Below are 17,723 nucleotides of genomic sequence, written 5' to 3'. Positions count from 1 at the left end.
CACGATTTTACTTGATTAATTTTTTTCCTCAGGGGTGCAAACATGGGAATAGAAACTGCTGTGCTGCATGCAGCTTCCTGCACACTGAGGCTCTCCCACATGATTTTTAGCATGTGCTCCACCGAGGAGGGCGCAAGGCTGCTCTTGCTACTGGGGAATCTGTGTGAACCGGCCCCAAATTCAACATATTAAAAGAAAAACCTCAACTGGGATTGTGATTTTTAGGGTTGTGGATATATATATAATGAATAAAAATTCTAATCCAGGAGAATGTATGATCTCACATTAGCACGGGCCCAGCATGAGCTAATCGGGCGGTTTCTTCTTGTCCGAGGCATTTTAATAAATAAATAAGGGCAGATTTAAACGACACCCTATCTGTCACACTCCTGTCTGTTAGCCGATGATGAGGCTACAGTGTGTAATTAAACAATCATTTATATTCCAGGCAAGCGCATGCCGAACAATGAAGCACTCTCGAGAGCCTCCTGCTGCTGAGGCGTTTAATCCAGGCACAGAAGGCGTTTGCTGCAAAGACGCTTCAGCAGAATGGGGCTTGTCAGTGCAGAGCAGGGAGGGAGTTGAGTTTTATTCCTCAATAATTTTGATAAAGCTCTGGAATAATTTCAAAAGCTAATAACTAATGTGTTTCTTGTGCCAAGTCCACATTTAGGATGTTTGAGTGTGTTTCACTTTGGTGGGGGGTGGAGGGAAAATAGAAACTGGTCGAGTGCATGACCGTGCATGCGAAAGGTCTCAGGTTCAATCCCTGGCATCTCCTGATACAGCTGGTAGACACCCCTGCCTGAATCCCTAGAGAGCCAATGCCAGTCAGTGTAGATGATACTGAGCTAGATGGACCAGTGGTCTGACATGAAGAGTACTGAATGCACCTGTTGAACTACGCATCAAAAATGATAGATAGATAGACGGACGGACGGACGGACGGATGGACGGATAGATAGATAGATAGATAGATAGATAGAAGGGTGCTTCTAGACTGTCACTGTTTTGTGGGTGGGATTCAATGGCACATGGGCAAATTCAGTATTTTCTTGAATGATTCAAGTGGATTTGGCACTCTTGAGCAACATACCCATTTCCAAAACAAAATTGGACTTTTTTGGGAAGGAAAGTGTGGGGGAAATGCACTGGAAAGTGTGGCATAATAGCTTGACACAATCTCAGAAAGAAATCAGAATTAATGTTCAATAAACAGGTCATCTAGAGGAGGGGTGGGGAAACTTTGGCCCTCCAGATGTTGTTACTATTCCCATCAGCCCCAGCAAGCATGACTAGTGACCAAGAATGATGAAAACTGTAGTTCAAGCAAAATCTGGAGGGGCAAAGGGTCCCAATACCTGGTTCAACATTAGTCTTACTCAGAGTAGACCTTTTGAAATCAGTGAACCTGCTCTGAGTATGACTTTATTAGATACCATATTAACAGATCCTTCCTGTTCACCCCTTGAACAACAAGGAAATGCAGCGAGGTGTGCTCCACTCTGGTGGGTCAGGAAGAGGATATAATCCCCTTCCACAGCTTTTTGGAAACTCAGGTGCCACATGGTGGTGGCGTGAAAGAAAGGGAGGTTCCTTCCTATCAGAGTTGGTGGTCTGAAAACAAATCAAGCATAGTGCAGGATGACTGGCCGACAGGCACACAGGCAAGCAGATAATGTAAAATCTGAGGGTAGCTGAGTCTCAACTCAAGCAACACATTTCTCAGACTGACCAGCCACACCCAAGTGTGAGGTTTTATAAGGTCAGATGTAGTCCTATCTGTTTCCCTGACCAACACTAATAGCTGCAGTACCACCTTCTGGATTGTAGCATTGTGGTACAGCAGATAGCTGGGCAGTAGTATTTTCAGGCTGCCGTGGTGATGGACCATAGGAAAGGCCTGTGGCTCAGTGGCAGAGCATCTGCTTTGCATGCAGAAGGTCTCAGGTTCAGTCCCCAACATCTCCAGGTAGGGTTTGGAAAAGCTCCTTCCCGAAACCCTGGTGAGCTGCTGCCACTCAAAATATAAAATGCAGAGCTAGATGAATCTTATACTAAGACTGCTTCATATGTTCTATAACATAAGAGTGTAAGGTGGTATGGTCTGGCTGATGGATACCCTGGTGCAAGATAATTGGTCGACAACATGAGAATGGGCCTTTTTAGTGATAGCTCCCTGCTTGTGGAATGCTCTCCCTAAAGAGATGTCCTTGGCTCCATCATCATCAATGTTTAGGTGCCAGGCAAAGACGTTCCTGTTCACCCAGCCATTTGCCTCTTAAATGGGGTCATAGGGTATGATGATGCTCAAGCCCGGATAGATGTTCATCTTTTAGTAGAGTGGGGCAGAACTTGTCCTTTTTGTTATTGCAGGATAAGCACTTTTAGTCCCATAGTTGTTATTTCATCTTTTTAATGTGTTTTAAATTTTATGTCATGTATGCTTTTATAGGACACTTTGAAACATTTTTGTAGCAAGCGATGAATAAATGCAATTAACAACAACAATAACAATAATAATAAGCCTGAGGTTCTCCTCTTGTGTCTTAGGGCAGGGGTTCCCAGCTGTGGCCCATGAGCTTCATGCAGACACAGTCTGTGGCTGTGTCTATAGAATTCAAACTGTAATATTATAAAATACAATATAAGAAATAACAGAAGCAATAAAAATATAATTAAAAATCCTACAGCATCTAACATGGTGCATTACAATTGCTACAACAGATAGAAAAATCATTAAATGGTCTGCCAAGACCCTCAGCGATTTTCAAGTGGTCCATGGGGAAAAAAAGATTGGGAGTCAGGGCTCATCTACATGGTGATTTAGTGTGTGTCTGGTATTACTCACATCTTCTTTTAATTCGCATGGTTCACATGACATTACTGGCAAACAGAAGCTATCACACAGTTTCACCCCTGTAAATTCATACGAACCCAATCCTCTGATAATCTGAAAAAGGAAGGAAAAAACATCTGCACTTCTTATATCTAGGGCTCTGATTCTTTTAGGTGGGTGTTTCAGTCGTTCCCCTCTCCATGCCCACTCCCTCCTCCTCCCTTCTTTCATGTAATTTCATTTTCTGTAGGCTAAAGAGAAAACTCTGCTGCTCTCTCCCATGCTGCAAACGGTGCCTTATTTTCCTTTTCCCCCTAACTTGTGCACAAAAGCATAACACTGCTCAAACAAAGATTTGTATTTTGTCTGTATTGTATCAGTGAAAATACAAATTATTGCACTTCTTGGTTGTTTGTTTTTAAAATGAAACTTGCTGGTAGAACAAACTGAGCATGCTAGGTTGCCAGGTAACAGAGGGAGTGGAAATGTTAGAGGGTGTGGTATTTAGGAAACTGCGTGATTGATAAGTGTGACTAGAAAACACTGTGTTTGCAGCTGGCATTGAGCCCTTACTGTGGACAGTGCAAACAGAAAACAGAGGTAAAAACAGCGTCTTTAGCATGAAGTTATGCTCCCATGTAGATAAGCCCTTAGAGTAGGGATGGAAGGGATCTGTCTATTGCGGTTGTCTCCGTTTCTCATTTTTCCAATCTTAAATTCAGTTATCCACATTTCTGCAGCATTTGTTTTTTAAAAAATCCTTATGAAAATTCTTCAGAATGTTAGTGAGTTTCTCCCAATAAACAAATGTTTGTCTGACGTTTTTATTAAAGTACATGTTTTTGCAAGCATTTATATACACATTTCCCCCGATACATGTATTTTTGTAAACATTGTTTGGTTGGAGATCTGCGCCACAAAATTTGGATAAGTGCAAATTTGGATGGATGGCTGTGTTTTGGTTCTCATAGTGTTTCAGAATGAGCAAAATTGATGAATTCGTCTTTAAATGTGAACTGAATCACATTTCTACCCCCCATCCCTCTCTTTGAACATAATATTACTGGGGAGGGACCATAACACAGCAACAGAGCACTGTGTTGCATGCAGAAGGTCCCAGGTTCAATCCTGGGCATCTTCAGTTACAAAGGATTAGATGGCCCATGACAGGGAAGACCTCTCTCTGAGACCCTGGCAGGAGCAGCACTTCAGCAGACTTGCGGTGGCAGCGTCATAGCCACTTACCAAAGGGGTGAGGTGGTGGTGCAGTCAGGGCTGTGCAGGTGCACAGGTGGAGCCAATTTGATGCTCCCATGTGGCCCTGAGCTCACCATTGCTTCCCTCCTTCCCCTCCTGATGCCGCTGCCAAGAATCTATTGCTGTGGCTCCACTCCACCAAGCAAGCTAGCTGCTCCTGGACCCTGGGGAGCCACTGCCAATCAGAGTAGGCAATACTAGGTTAAACAGACAAATCATCTGAATTGATATAAGGCAGCTGCCTCTGTTGTTCTTCCTTGCTACAATCTCCCACTGATATCTTTGGGGAAATTGAAAGTGAAAGGAATCCCAGCCTCAACACCTTGGAGACAGAAAAAGAGCTGGTATTCACATTTAGGAATGGAGTCCAAAACAAACAGACTTATCACAGCAAAACTGATGTGCCCAGACTATCACGAAGGAGCAGGGATTTATATCAGCCTCTGGAGCCTGGAGTCAGAACTTTTAGTTGCTAATCTAAGCATCTCCTTTCCTAATGAAGTCTGAAATATGAATCATCTTTTTGTTGACTAAGATTTCATTTGACATGGTGGATCACATGTGAAAATTAAATTAGGGAGGTAACAGGCTGTCAATTAGAGCCCCATAGATGGGGGGACTTTCACTGCTGATGAAAGGCAAGCACTCCGGACCACAAAGGAAAGGACGTTCTTTCCCTCCCCTTTCAAGGATTCTTCCTTCTGAATATGTCCAATATTGATTCTAATTTCTTCTGGCATGTTTCGTGCAATGTGTGGGGGAGAGAACACCCCAACTACCAGGGTCAGGCAATTGTTAATTTGGTTACTGGACCTATTTATTTGATTTTGTAAATTTTTGGTATATTTTTCCTGTTTATTACTTTGTTCCCCACTCTGGGATTGAAATTCAATGAAGAGTGGGCTATAAATACTGTAAATAAATAATAAATGAATAAATATAAGCTGCTAACTGAGGATAACACCAACCATCTGAAGAAATGGGCTCTAGTCCATGAAAGCTTATGTCAACATGAATCTTAGTCTTTAAGATGCCACAAGACTTTTTGTTATGGTGGTTATTTGCTTGCTTTTTGACTGCAAACACAGCTACTCCTATGGAATTCGATGTACTACTACAGGAGTGGGGAACATCTGGCCCTCCAGATGTTGTTGAACTACAGTTCCTATCATCCCTGGCCACTGGCCATGCTTGCTGGGGCTGAGAGAAGTTGTAGTTCAGTAACATCTGGAAAAAAGTTCCTCACACCTGCACTAGTGGGTAGTATGGTCTGAAGGCACGAGGTCACTACTCAAATACCGATGCACATTCGTGAGGATTATTTTTAATGGGAAAAAATCACAAATTGCTGCAGATATGTGGAGAACTGAATTTAAAACTGGAAAAAATAGAAACAGAGGGAACTGAGACAGACTGATCCATCCATCCCTGATTAGGGTGGCCTGATGCAAAAGAAGTTTTCTACACAACTATTAAACTTGAAGAATCTCTGTTGATGCAGGTAAACAAGTGACCTCTGTTGCATACGGCCATCCTAAATTTTATTTAGGCAAGCCTATATTGTTTGCTGCTGATTTTAATCTGTAGTTTTAACTTACCCTTATTTTTAAGAAATTAATAGGCCACCTTTATTAATGCAACTCTTCCAAATCTGCTTGCCTAATACAGTTAGAATATCAACAATGCAAAGCATTGAAACAAGGTAAAACTACTACATTCCTCTTCCCCCTTAATAAAAGGGCTATAAAACATCCTTCACTCATAATAAGCATGACTGCCACAGTACTGACAATTACAAAAGAAAACCTTACTCTCTGGTATTCTGTGTCCCTGCCTACTAATGTTAGACAGGGCCTTCATTGTACTGTTTCTGACACCTGCTGAAAATGTTTTCGTTTATGCAAGCCTACCCAGACATGAAATTTTGTTACCTACCTTGCTTGTTAAAACTGTTGATTTTATCTGTATTTTGAGAATTTTATTATGTCTACTGTTTTTAAAGACTGTTTTGCTATTTTTAAATGAATATTTTATACCATTTTATGTAAACCACTTAAATCTATTTAACTGTATATAAAACTTGCTAAATATATAAAAAATAGCATATCAGCTGAAAAATGTCATTCATGAACGAGCCACTGGAAACACGTATGTCTTCAAGGCAGGAGCGGTCAGCTGGGCAGATAGTGGAGACTGGTGGTTCTGATGTCAGTGGGGCAGTGAATCCACTCCGGGTTTTAGTACAAACTTTCAAGGAGCTGCCCAAGGTGCTAAACCCCCGAGTAGATTCACTGCTCCACTGACATTGGAGACACCAATCTCCACTGGGGGCAGGACATAGTGAGGCAGCACTGCTTACCTGGCTTCCCAACACCAGGGGCACTGCTGGTTACCAAGAGGGGGAGGAGCAAGGCAGCAGGAAGGTCAGTGCGAGCACAACACTGGAGCAAACCCAACTCTCCCAACACTGACCCTGCACCATGCTGACCTCCCGCCATCTCCTCCCTCTCCCTCTTGGTAACTGGCAGCAACCCTGGAGTTGAGAAGTCAGGTAAGCTGCGCCAGCCCAACCTGCCCCACAGGCTGCTACTCCTTCAAGGCCTTCTGGAACAACTAAAGTGTGACAGCCTTCTGGAGAGCCACCAGTACAGAGTTCCAGAGCTGTGGGGACACCCTGGAAAAAGCCCCCTGCCTCATCCCCATCAACCTCACTGATTTAAATAGAGGGCAAACTTACTGGGGTTTTGCAGTGCAATCCTGTGTGCATATACTCAGAAGTAAGTCTCATTAAGTTCAAGTGTATAAGATTGCAGCCTTTAGGAGAGAGGGGGGGGGAGAGAGAGAGAGAGTTGGCTGCCTTGAAGACTAAAGATGAGATTTTTAAAAAATTAAAATAAATAAATAAAACCTGATTCCTAGTGTTGCTGGCCCTAACGTCCTTAAAGCCAACCCTTTCTCATCTTTCTCTCTCTTTGTCTCTCTGTATTTGTTTGTTTATTTATTCCATTTACATCCCTCCTTTTCCTCCAAGGAGCTCAAGGTGCCATCTATGGTTCTCCCCCTGTTCCATTCTGCCCTCACAACAACCCTGCGAGGCAGGCTAGGTTGAGAGACAGTGACTGGCCCAAGATAGTGAGCTCCATAGCTGAGCAGGGATTTGAACCCTGATCTCCCTGCTGCTAGGCTGACATTCTAACCACTGCACCATGCTGGTGAGGTTCCTCTAGCTATTTCACCTCGCTCCTTTCTTTTTTCATGCAGCAGGGAGCTGGTGGCTCTTTATAAGTCTAACCAGTTTCCATCTCCATTTCTTTCCCCTTTCCCTTCTCTTTCTCCAGGAACCTTCTGCATCATTTCACTGTGCACATGCGTGGCTGGGATCAACTTCGAGCTCTCCCGATATCCCCGGTACCTGTACGGACTTCCGGACGACATCAGCCATGGCTACGGCTGGTCCATGTTTTGTGCATGGGGGGGCCTGGGTCTGACTCTGATCTCTGGCTTCTTCTGCACCTTGGCCCCTTCTGTCCAACCTGTCCCCAGGACCAACTGCCCCAAATCGAGACCTGAGAATGGGACAGTGTGCTAAAACAGATACAAACAAACCTATCAATATACATATTATAAATATATATATATATATATATACACACATACATACATACATACATAAACATATACTATATAGAGATCTCAAATGGATGCCAGTGCCAAGGTGGAGTGGAGTCCAATGCGGCACCTACATCTCCTCTACAGACTTTGTATCACTTTTGTTCTTTCTCCTGGAGGTGGAAACAGCTTTCCTGCACCATTGCTCTTCCATCTAGTTCTTAACAAATCTTCAGCATCCCAATTCAAAAGCCAAGTGAACATGTTGTTGCATCTGTCTACTCCAGATTGGGGGTGGGATGCGGTAGGGAGTGGGAAAGGGATGTCTTGGGGTATGTGATGCTAAGGTTTTTTTTATAGGAAGCTGAAACGCACCAATCTTGCCTGTTGCAAATTCGGGAAATACAAACCGAAAAGAAATCAAACGTTTTGAGTTACCTCTTTAAAATGTAACCTCCTCAAGGCCATCTTCAGAATCCCCCCTTCACTGCACACTCTCCTCTTTTTAAAACAAACAAATCTTAGCTGTTAATTTTGTCTGACTTACCAACAAAAGGGAATGAAATTGAACATTTTTGTAAATGCAGGAGGGGGGTCCCTTTCTTTGTTAAATTTTAAACAATAATGCAAATATCCAGAATCTTACAGAACAAAACTGTGAAGGAGGACACTTCAGCAGATGCTCCAGTGATGCTGCTTTCAACTTCCAGCTGCCTTACATCCAGGCGTAACGGGGAGGGCTGAACTGCTGGCAGAAGCGCAGGAGAACGCTTTGCTAAAATGCTGTGATACCTGTGTGTATGACTCCCCCCCTCCTTTTTTATTTTAAAAAAGAAAAATTCAAACATTGCAATGTGATCATCTACCAAGCCATCCTCACTGTGTTTGTGACTCAAGGCATCAAGACTTGTGGACGCATGAGGAAAATGTGTCTGTTCTGAGTCTCATTGGCTGGATTTTGTTCTGCGGGCATTTCCCCCTCTGCCATGGAACAGCAGGAGTTTCCACTCATGGGCTGGATGGAAGGAATTGTGGGTAGTGTAGGGAGAGAGGAGATAAGCCTTTGCGGTTGGTTGGCTGGTTGGTTGGGTGATTGGGTGGGTTGGTTGGCTGAACTTTGGAGCAATTGTGCAGGAGGAGTTTTGATGGAGGTGTTGTTGCTGCCATTTTGTCAATTATAGACAATGGGGTAAAAGCCATTGTGGAGGTGAGGTGGGGAATTCTGAATGGGTCATGAGGGGTGGTGCCTCTCCTTATGTTCATGTACATCAAAGTAAGACACTTCATCCTTTGTCATCAGAAGCTACCCTGTGTCAGCAAATATCTCCTTGGAAGAAAACCTCTCCACGCATTTGGAGAGCAAGAGGTTGGAGGCCAAGAATGAAATCCATAAGCTCAAAGCTTGTATGATGTGGTTGTGACTTTACAACTGGGACTCTCTCTCTCTCTCCTCCCCTGTTCTTCCTCCATTTGTTTACTTTACTTCCTTTCCCTCTCTCTCTGCCTTGTTCCTCTCATTGTTCATGCCAAAGATCTGGGAAAGCTAATTTTCTGAATGATGTTCAGATAACATAGTAAACAGAGCAATATGACACCTGGGGAGGAGGGAGGGAGAGGAGGACCTGTGATCTGATTAGTCCTGGGCTTCCCAAACTGTGGTCTATGGACCACCAGTGGTCTGAGAGCTTCATTCAAGTGATCCACAGCATATCTGCATTAAATATATTGATTTTTAATTGTATTTTATTGCTTCTTTTATTTCTTACATTGTATTTTATTGTATTACAATTTGAATGCTATGGAATGAAAATTATAATACAATAAAAGAAATAAAAGAAGCAATAAAAATACAATTAGAAATCAGAAAAATCATTAAGTGGTCCAGCCAAGACTATCTGCAATTTTCATGTGGTCCATGGGGGGGGGGGAAGTTTGGGAACCACTGGATTAGTCCTTGTCTAGGGTTGCAGACTGGGCGAAAGAAAGACAGAAATGCGACTAGATTAGGCGTGCACAGGAGCTTTCATTGAATGCTGAACTGCAGAGAAAAGCATAGTGTGGAAGTAGGAACTTTTTCACCCCAAGGGCTTCATTCCCTCTTGGGCAACCTACCAATGGTAAGTTGCCAGATGCAAAAAGTGGGTGTGGTCAGAGGCAAAAGTGGATGGAGCAAGATACATGACACACACACACACACACCCCTCTCCATCCTCCAGCCAGGCAAGAGGCATTAATCCATTTATCACAGCCAAGCAACAGCACTCAAAGAGGACCCAGAGCATGGCCAGTGGGAGGTGTGACTTGCGGAGGGAGTATGGTCTGAGGGAAGTCCCAGGGAGCCAGATAGGGAGGCCTGGAGAGCCACATTCAGCTCCTGGGCCTGAGGTTCCTCATGCCTGACATAGTATAACATCTCTGGATATATTTACAAGGAGGAACAAATATACCTATCGCCCATTTCAATAATTTGCGTTCCCATCAGCTAGAAGAGTCATAAGATAGCAATCGTTTTACAAAATCAGTAACAAAGATGCATAATCCAGGGTTGTTGTTGGGTTTTTTCTTCAAATATCTTGAGCCAGTTTACAAAAGTAGCATCTTCCTGACTGTATCTTCCTCGAGGCTCATTGACACATGCACATAAATCACACAGCACAAGAGTTGATGGGATGATGGAATTTCAGGTGGCAGGTACAGAAATAGCACATTTTCTCCCCTGAGTCAAAACCACAGTTTTGGAGTTCCATCTGCCACTTTGATTTCACTTATTTTTCAACAATAAAAAATACCCCCCAGTTGGATGAATATCCCACATTCCCAAGTTGTTAGTTAATCATTTGTGCCAATCCAAATCAGTGAGAATAGGAAATTATAAAGTCACCAGCAGACTAGTGATTAAAGCAGGAGCGAAGGAGAGAAATGACTCCATTACTTAATGTTTGAAAGTGGATGTGCTGGAATTTCAATCATGTTGGGATCCCTCATTTTTTGCATCCTCCTTCCTCTAAGTCAGCCCAGAAACCCTATTATCAAATATTTCATTTTCAGGCACAGAATGTCAAGGAGACAGTGTTATTTACCGATATAAGAGCTTTATTGTTTGCTTACCAGAGGTCAATTATTTATTGACACATAATTGGAGGGGAAAAAAGCTTTGTTTTCTGTGGCTTTTTGTTGAAATGAGGCTCGATTAATGAATAGGCTGAGTATGTTGCAGAATAGACCCCCCCTTCCAAAATTGGGGGCTTTGCCGTTCCCTTCTCCAATGTATATGATTTCCCCTCCACCCTACACAAAAAACCCTCAAGGCAAATTAGAATCATGCAGAACAAAATAAATAAAAACTCACAGGATAATAAAGAATTATAATTACCAGAGCACAGCAATAGTAGATCTTGAATTGCATAGAACATTCCCAGTGTGGAGGATTTTTTTTAGATTCACCCTATGATCCAGAAAGCCAACAAGATGCTCTCCAGATGCTGTTGGATTGTAACTCCCATCAGAAAATTAGCCATGCTGGCTAGGGCTGATGGGAGCTGGAGTCCAAGAGCATCTGGCGTTTCTCATGTTCCTCATCCTTGATGTAGACCTTCTAAACGGATACGCTGCTAAAAAAGTATTGCATCTGAGATGACATCAGGAGACATGAAAGTGCTGTCTGTGAGGTTTGATCTCTAATGGCCCATTCCCACAGGCAAGCTGTCAAGTAATGAATGCTCATGTCTGAAATGGCCTTTATAGAAAGTGAGTTCCATGGAAATTGTGAGGACTCACTTATGAGTAAAAGTCCAAGTGAGTTAGCATATGTATCTGCCCTTATGCTGTTCTTGCATGCTGACCATTGCCATTCCTTCACATGCACAGGGCTTTCCTGTGCACACTGGAGCGCACATAGCATTAGAATTAAGATAGCTAATTGCATGAGCCTGTGAAATACTCGAAGGAAGGAAGGAAGGACCGGCCTTACCGTTAGGCAGAGAGGGGCAGCTGCCTCGTAGGATAGCTGCTGGGAACAGGTTGGCAGCAAGGTGTTGAAAGACAGAGCTGCTATGAGGACCATACCACTTGGTCTGTATCGCAAAAATCTGAAGCCTTCCTAATGTTGTTAGACTCTAAATCCCTTCAGCTCTAGACAGAAGTGAATGGTCAGGACTAGAATGGGAAATGTAGTCCAGCAACATTTGGAGGGCTGTGGGTTCCTCAGCCCTGCCCTAAGCTATCTTGTTGCCCTCAGAAGGGGGCATTGTCCCTTCATCAGTGCAGAAATAAGAGTCAGCTGCGAATCTGATCAGCTTCTATATGTGGAACTGGGTGGGGACATCATCTTGTCCCTCAGGCCCAGTCCCTCAAAACGTAAGCTTGTAAGCTTGACGGTGATGACTTTTCGCATAATTTTGCTACATTTTCCTCTTGTGAGAATGTCTCATTGATCCAGCAATAACAGCTACAGAATAGGGTAATAAGAAGCTGGTTTTATCTGGCTTGCGGTATAAAGCTGCACTCTCATCAAACAGATGTTGTGTGGCAATAGAGAGTGTATGGGGAAAAGACTGGAATCTCCACAACATGCCTTTAGAATGCCTTCAGTTTGGATGAGCTGAATTATTTATAGCTCTTGGGAGCTGAACGGAAGCTCAGACACCTAATTTGAACCATTACTATTTTTACAGAGCAATTTCCATCACTTTCGTGTCTTTTTTCATGGATTTGTCATTTGATCTTCTACACATTTTCTGCTCTCTCTTCTGATATGAATAGTAAAAACCTGGGGAGTTTTGAGGATTTCTCCTGATACAGTGACTTCAATTGCTTTCTTATAAGGTCTAAATGTGGCATCTGTAATATGTATAATATATATTAGCGGTTCATGTTTTACTGTAAAAATCCAGGACATGTAAAACTCTTGTTAAATGGGACTGACATTTTGCAGAGAAGGCAAAACTTTGACTTTTCCACCTAATGAAATCAGTACATTTTTGCCTAACTAAATCTGCAGAATTACACTCTGCTTAGGGGTACATGCTAAAGTCATTACTTGCAGGCTGGGACCTGATGTATACCTGACTCACTATTGATGTAAATTCATTTAGAGCTGCCAAAATCCACAGGCCACAAGGAGCTACAATGGTCAGGGCATGCTTCAGTCATGTTGGCAGCATAAGGTACAAGATTAAACTGCCTCCCATCAATGGATGCTAGGGTTTTTTATTTCATCATCATCATTATCATTATTTCCACAAGGCACCCAAGGCGGCTGACAATCTATAAAATCGTAACGCTGCAAAAACATCACTGACTAACTTGAAAGAAACTTACCAGTGCTGCAGTTAGGTAATTATAAACTCTGCACTTAATGGATTACTGGGAAGGGGGTGGTCTTCACTTACTTCAAAATGTGATAAGCCAACCCACCTGCATCTCGGACCTTCCTGCTCATTCTGAGTGCGGCCCTAGACTTCTGCTTACTGGGGCCTCAAAGTCCTGCCCTGACTTTGCTAACATCAAATCAATAAAAGACGACCCGGCCTCTATGCAACCTGACTGCTTCCTTGACTAGCTTCTCAGTTATCATTGAAAGCTGACAGTGGAGGCAGGTCCATCAGGATGAATGGGGCCCTGCTTCACCAAACTCAGTCTGCCCCCAGACAGCCCGCAGCTGACTACCTTCTTCCCTCCCAGTCCCAAGCACTGGCGGCTGGCGGCTCCATGTCAGTGGAGGCAGTGGAAGCTGCTTTGGATTTTGGTCTGAATTTTCGACAAGCGGTCCAAAGTGGTGAAACATTCCCAAATGTAGGTTTAGCAGCTTGGACAGCTTCTTGAAAGTTAAGGCCAAAACCTGGAGTGGATTCCACTGCCCTACTGACATGGAGCCACCAGCCGCCACTGGTCCAAAGAATGGCACTGCCAGTTGACGTCCTCAACTTTAGTCTCAATTCTGCCCTTGTAGAACTCAGCAGGAAAGAGTAGGGGACAAAACTAGAATTAGTTGGCTCTGCTTGTCCTTGGCTCTGGCTCCACCTCCTGTTGGTCTCCCTGCATTCCACCCTACCAGTCATAATGGGCACCAGCCACCCTTGAAAGCAAATGTGCCAGACTTGTCCATAAGAAAAATTGCCCTGTGGAGGATTTTGGATTTTTTCTACTTAGCATTGGCTCCCCGGTCCCTCTCAACTCCCTGTCCTATCCAGTTGGGCATGTCCATAGGACTGGGGCCTTCTGCTTTGCCTCTGTATAGCTTCCATCCTTCCTGCGCCTCCTGAAAAGAGTGAGAAGGCATATGGATTTCAAAGCAATGCTGGCTTAAAAATTCCATTTTTTTCTGGCTCCTGCCCCCTCGGAAATGTTGCCTAGCATTGTGGCTGGCTAAGGGCAGTCCCTGACAGGCATATTTTGTAAATGGACAGTGGTAAACCAAACTCAACAGACCCCTGTTGTGTATTTGAGTGTGTGTGTGTAGATAGATGTATATATATGTAAATTAATGAAGAATGCTAGTGGGTTTGTGGTTACTTAGAATAGTTTGAAACTGAGGCACAGAAATGCCTGACAAAAAGCCTGACAGAACATTGCAATTGTGATGAACCTCTGATTCCCTAAAATGGATCCATGGGGGGGGGAGTGTTTCTGTTATGAAAACAAAATGGCTGCCCTCCCTGACTTAATTCAGGCCAGATGACAGGATATTTTCTGAGACTATCAGTTTTTACCTGAATGGAATATTGCAGCACATCGTGTGTGTGTGTGTGTGTGTTGAGCATTTTCTAATGAAGATAACAGTTTCACTGGTCTAAACAATACCGACAGATGATTTTATCAGTTAGAAATTGCCTGTATTATTTTATGTGCATCAATGGTTTCCAGCAAGGCCATTTGCCCCAATGCGTAATCCATAGGGTTAGGGTTCTGCTTTTTAAAATCCCATAATTTTAATCTGTACTTACATAATTGATTGATTAATTTAATACCGACTGATCAATTATAGATTTTAGCAGGAAGTCACATCCAACCACCCTTACAATGATAGCAAACACTCTCTGACCCTAACCCTCACTGCTGCCCTGTAAGTTTTTAAAGACCAGTTGCCATTTCATCTGTGTGCAATGGTGACATAAAAGAAATAATAGATCAGATCTCTCAAAGCATTTTTTTCCTTCCTAAAAACAGATGGGGGTTCAATTGGACTGGAACTACAGCAACAAGGGCAGGGTGGGGAATTAACCTATTTACCTTGCACCATCCCACCCTCTGAATGTATGTTGAAGCTGCTATTAAGTGAGGTAGGTTATGAATAAAGATAGTGTGCCCATCTTGTTTATCTTCCATGGCTAGTAGCAGTTTTAAACTGAGGAGACAATTCAGGGGCTCCATTAACTCCTCTCCCTCAGCCCCATGGCCCTGATCCATTTTAGAGACCCTGCAGGTGTTTTGACTCAGATAAAGAGAAAGACATCAGAAGATCCTTGTAAAATTTTATGGACAGTAGGAATGGAGCAGAAATTGAATTCCGATTGCATTTGAAGCCGAATCTATAATATTTGCACTTTGTGAAACAATATGAGAACTGAAACACAGCCATCCTTCGAAATTCACACTTGCCCAAATTTTGCCATGTAGTTCTCCAACCAAGCAATGATTACAAAAATGCATATATTAGGTGAAAGTGCATAATAATATTGGTGAAAATAATGTACAGAAATGCATTATATAGAAAGAAATTACTTCTAAAAATGTGTGCATTAATCAAAACTGCACACAAAAATGTGTTTATTATGAGAAAATCACACTAACATGCTCAAGAATTTTCATGAGGATTTTTTTTTAAAAAAATCACAAATTGCTGCAGGGAGAACCATATTTAAGATTGGGAAAATGAGAAACAAAGAGAACTGAAGTAGACAGATTCTTTCATCCCTAGTAGACAACTTACATTTTCTGTTCCACTGGGCATCACCTGCTAAAGCAGAAATGGTAAACCTATAGAATGAAAAAAGGAGACAGTCACAAACACCCCTCAGCCTCCTCAAATGTGAGGAGTCCAGCAGGTTCTTCTTATGTTCTTATGTGAGATAAGCACATCAAAAACTTCACTGATTTTATTAAAAAATCTCCCCTCCGATGCCATTTCTTCTCTTGTTAATTGAAGGAGAGTGGTCGGAAAAAGAAAAGCCAACACTAGGCAAAGATCAGAAAGCTTGAAGATTTGTCACATCCACAGCACACATTTCAAGCACATTTAAACCCCTTTAACAGTCATGGGTTCTCCCCTCTCCCCAAGAATCCTGGAAACTGTCATTTATTCCTCATCGAGCTACAGTTCCCAGCATCCTTAACAAACTACAGGAGCCCAGGGTTGCAAATGTGTGTGTTATGTACTTTCGAGTCGATTACGACTTATGGCGACCCTATGAATCAGCAACCTCCAGTAGCATCTGTTATAAACCACCCTGTTCAGATCTTGCAAGTTCAGGTCTGTGGCTTCCTTTAGGGAATCAATCCATCTCTTGTTTGGTCTTCCACTTTTTCTTTTGTTGTTATGTGCCTCCAAGTTGACTACGACTTATGGCGACCCTATGAATCAGTGACCTCCAAGAGCATCTGTCATGAACCACCCTGTTCAGATCTTGTAAGTTCAGGTCTGTGGCTTCCTTTATGGAATTAATCCATCTCTTGTTTGGCCTTCCTCTTTTTCTACTCCCTTCTATTTTTCCCAGCATTATTGTCTTTTCTAGTGAATCTTCTCATTATGTGTTCAAATTTTCTAGTCTTCTCATTATGTGTCCAAAGTATGATAACCTCAGTTTCATCATTTTAGCTTCTAGTGATAGTTCTGGTTTAATTTGTTCTAACACCCAATTATTTGTCTTTTTCTCAGTCCATGGTATGCACAAAGCTCTCCTCCAACACCACATTTCAAATGAGTTGATTTTTCTCTTATCAGCTTTTTTCACTTTCCAACTTTCACATCCTTCCATAAAGATCAGGAATACCATGGTCTGAATGATCCTGACTTTGGTGTTCAGTGATACACCTTTGCATTTGAAGATCTTTTCTAGTTGTGTCATAGCTGCCCTTCCCAGTCCTAGCCTTCTTCTAATTTTTTGACTGTAGTCTCCATTTTGATAATCCTTGACAAGTTCAATGTCCTTGTTGTCAACTTTAAAGTTACATAAATCTTCTGTTATCATTACCTTAGTCTTCTTGACTTTCAGCTGTAGTCCTGCTTTTGTGCTTTCCTCTTTAACTTTCATCAGCATTCACTTCAAATCATTACTAGTTTCTGCTAGCAGTCTGGTATCATCTGCATATCTTATCACACCTCCTTCATCTTGGTCCAATCCCACTTTCCATATGATATGTTCTGCATATCGATTAAACAAATAGGGTGATAAAATACACCCCTGTCTCACACCCTTTCTGATGGGGAACTAATCAGTTTCTCCATATTCTGTCCTTACAGTAGCCTCTTGTCTAGAGTATAGGTTGTGCATCAGGACAATCAGATGTTGCGGCACCCCCATTTCTTTTAAAGCATTCCATAGGTTTTTGTGATCTACACATTCAAAGGCTTTGCTGTAATTTATAAAACACAGGGTGATTTTCTTCTGAAATTCTTTAGTCTGTTCCATTATCCAACTTATGTTTGCGATATGATCTCTTCCCTTTTTAAATCCAGCTTGGACATCTGGCATTTCTCGCTCCATATATGGTAAGAGCCTTTACTGTAGAATCGTGAGCATTACTTTACTTGCATGGGATATTAAGGCAATAGTTCAATAATTACTGCATTCCCTGAGATCCCCTTTCTTTGGAATTGGGATGTATATTGAAAGCTTCCAGTCTGTGGACCATTGTTTAGTTTTCCATATTTCTTGACAGATTTTTGTCAAAATTTGGACAGATTCAATCTCAGTAGCTTGTAGCAACTCTATTGGTATGCCATCTGTTCCTGGTGATTGGTTTCTTCCAACTATTTTAAGAGCAGATTTTACCTCACATTCTAAAATTTCCGGTTCTT

The 17,723-nt window shown here is 42.4% G+C and overlaps 1 protein-coding gene across 1 annotated transcript in view; it reads left to right on the top strand.

Annotated features, from left to right (window-relative positions):
- The window catches only part of TMEM178B (transmembrane protein 178B), a 384,208-nt gene extending 374,793 nt beyond the window's left edge, over positions 1-9,415 (top strand). The window contains exon 4 of the mRNA XM_061638769.1: positions 7,435-9,415. Within this exon, the coding sequence (XP_061494753.1) occupies positions 7,435-7,685 (251 nt within the window). The 3' untranslated portion in view covers positions 7,686-9,415. The remainder of the gene's footprint in view (positions 1-7,434) is intronic.
- Positions 9,416-17,723: the final 8,308 nt, after the last annotated feature.

This window comes from Rhineura floridana, chromosome 8 (assembly GCF_030035675.1).
Source record: "Rhineura floridana isolate rRhiFlo1 chromosome 8, rRhiFlo1.hap2, whole genome shotgun sequence".
Classification (NCBI taxonomy): domain Eukaryota; kingdom Metazoa; phylum Chordata; class Lepidosauria; order Squamata; family Rhineuridae; genus Rhineura; species Rhineura floridana.
The sequence above is the reverse complement of the archived record's forward strand: the minus strand, read 5'-3'. Positions and strand labels throughout refer to the sequence as shown.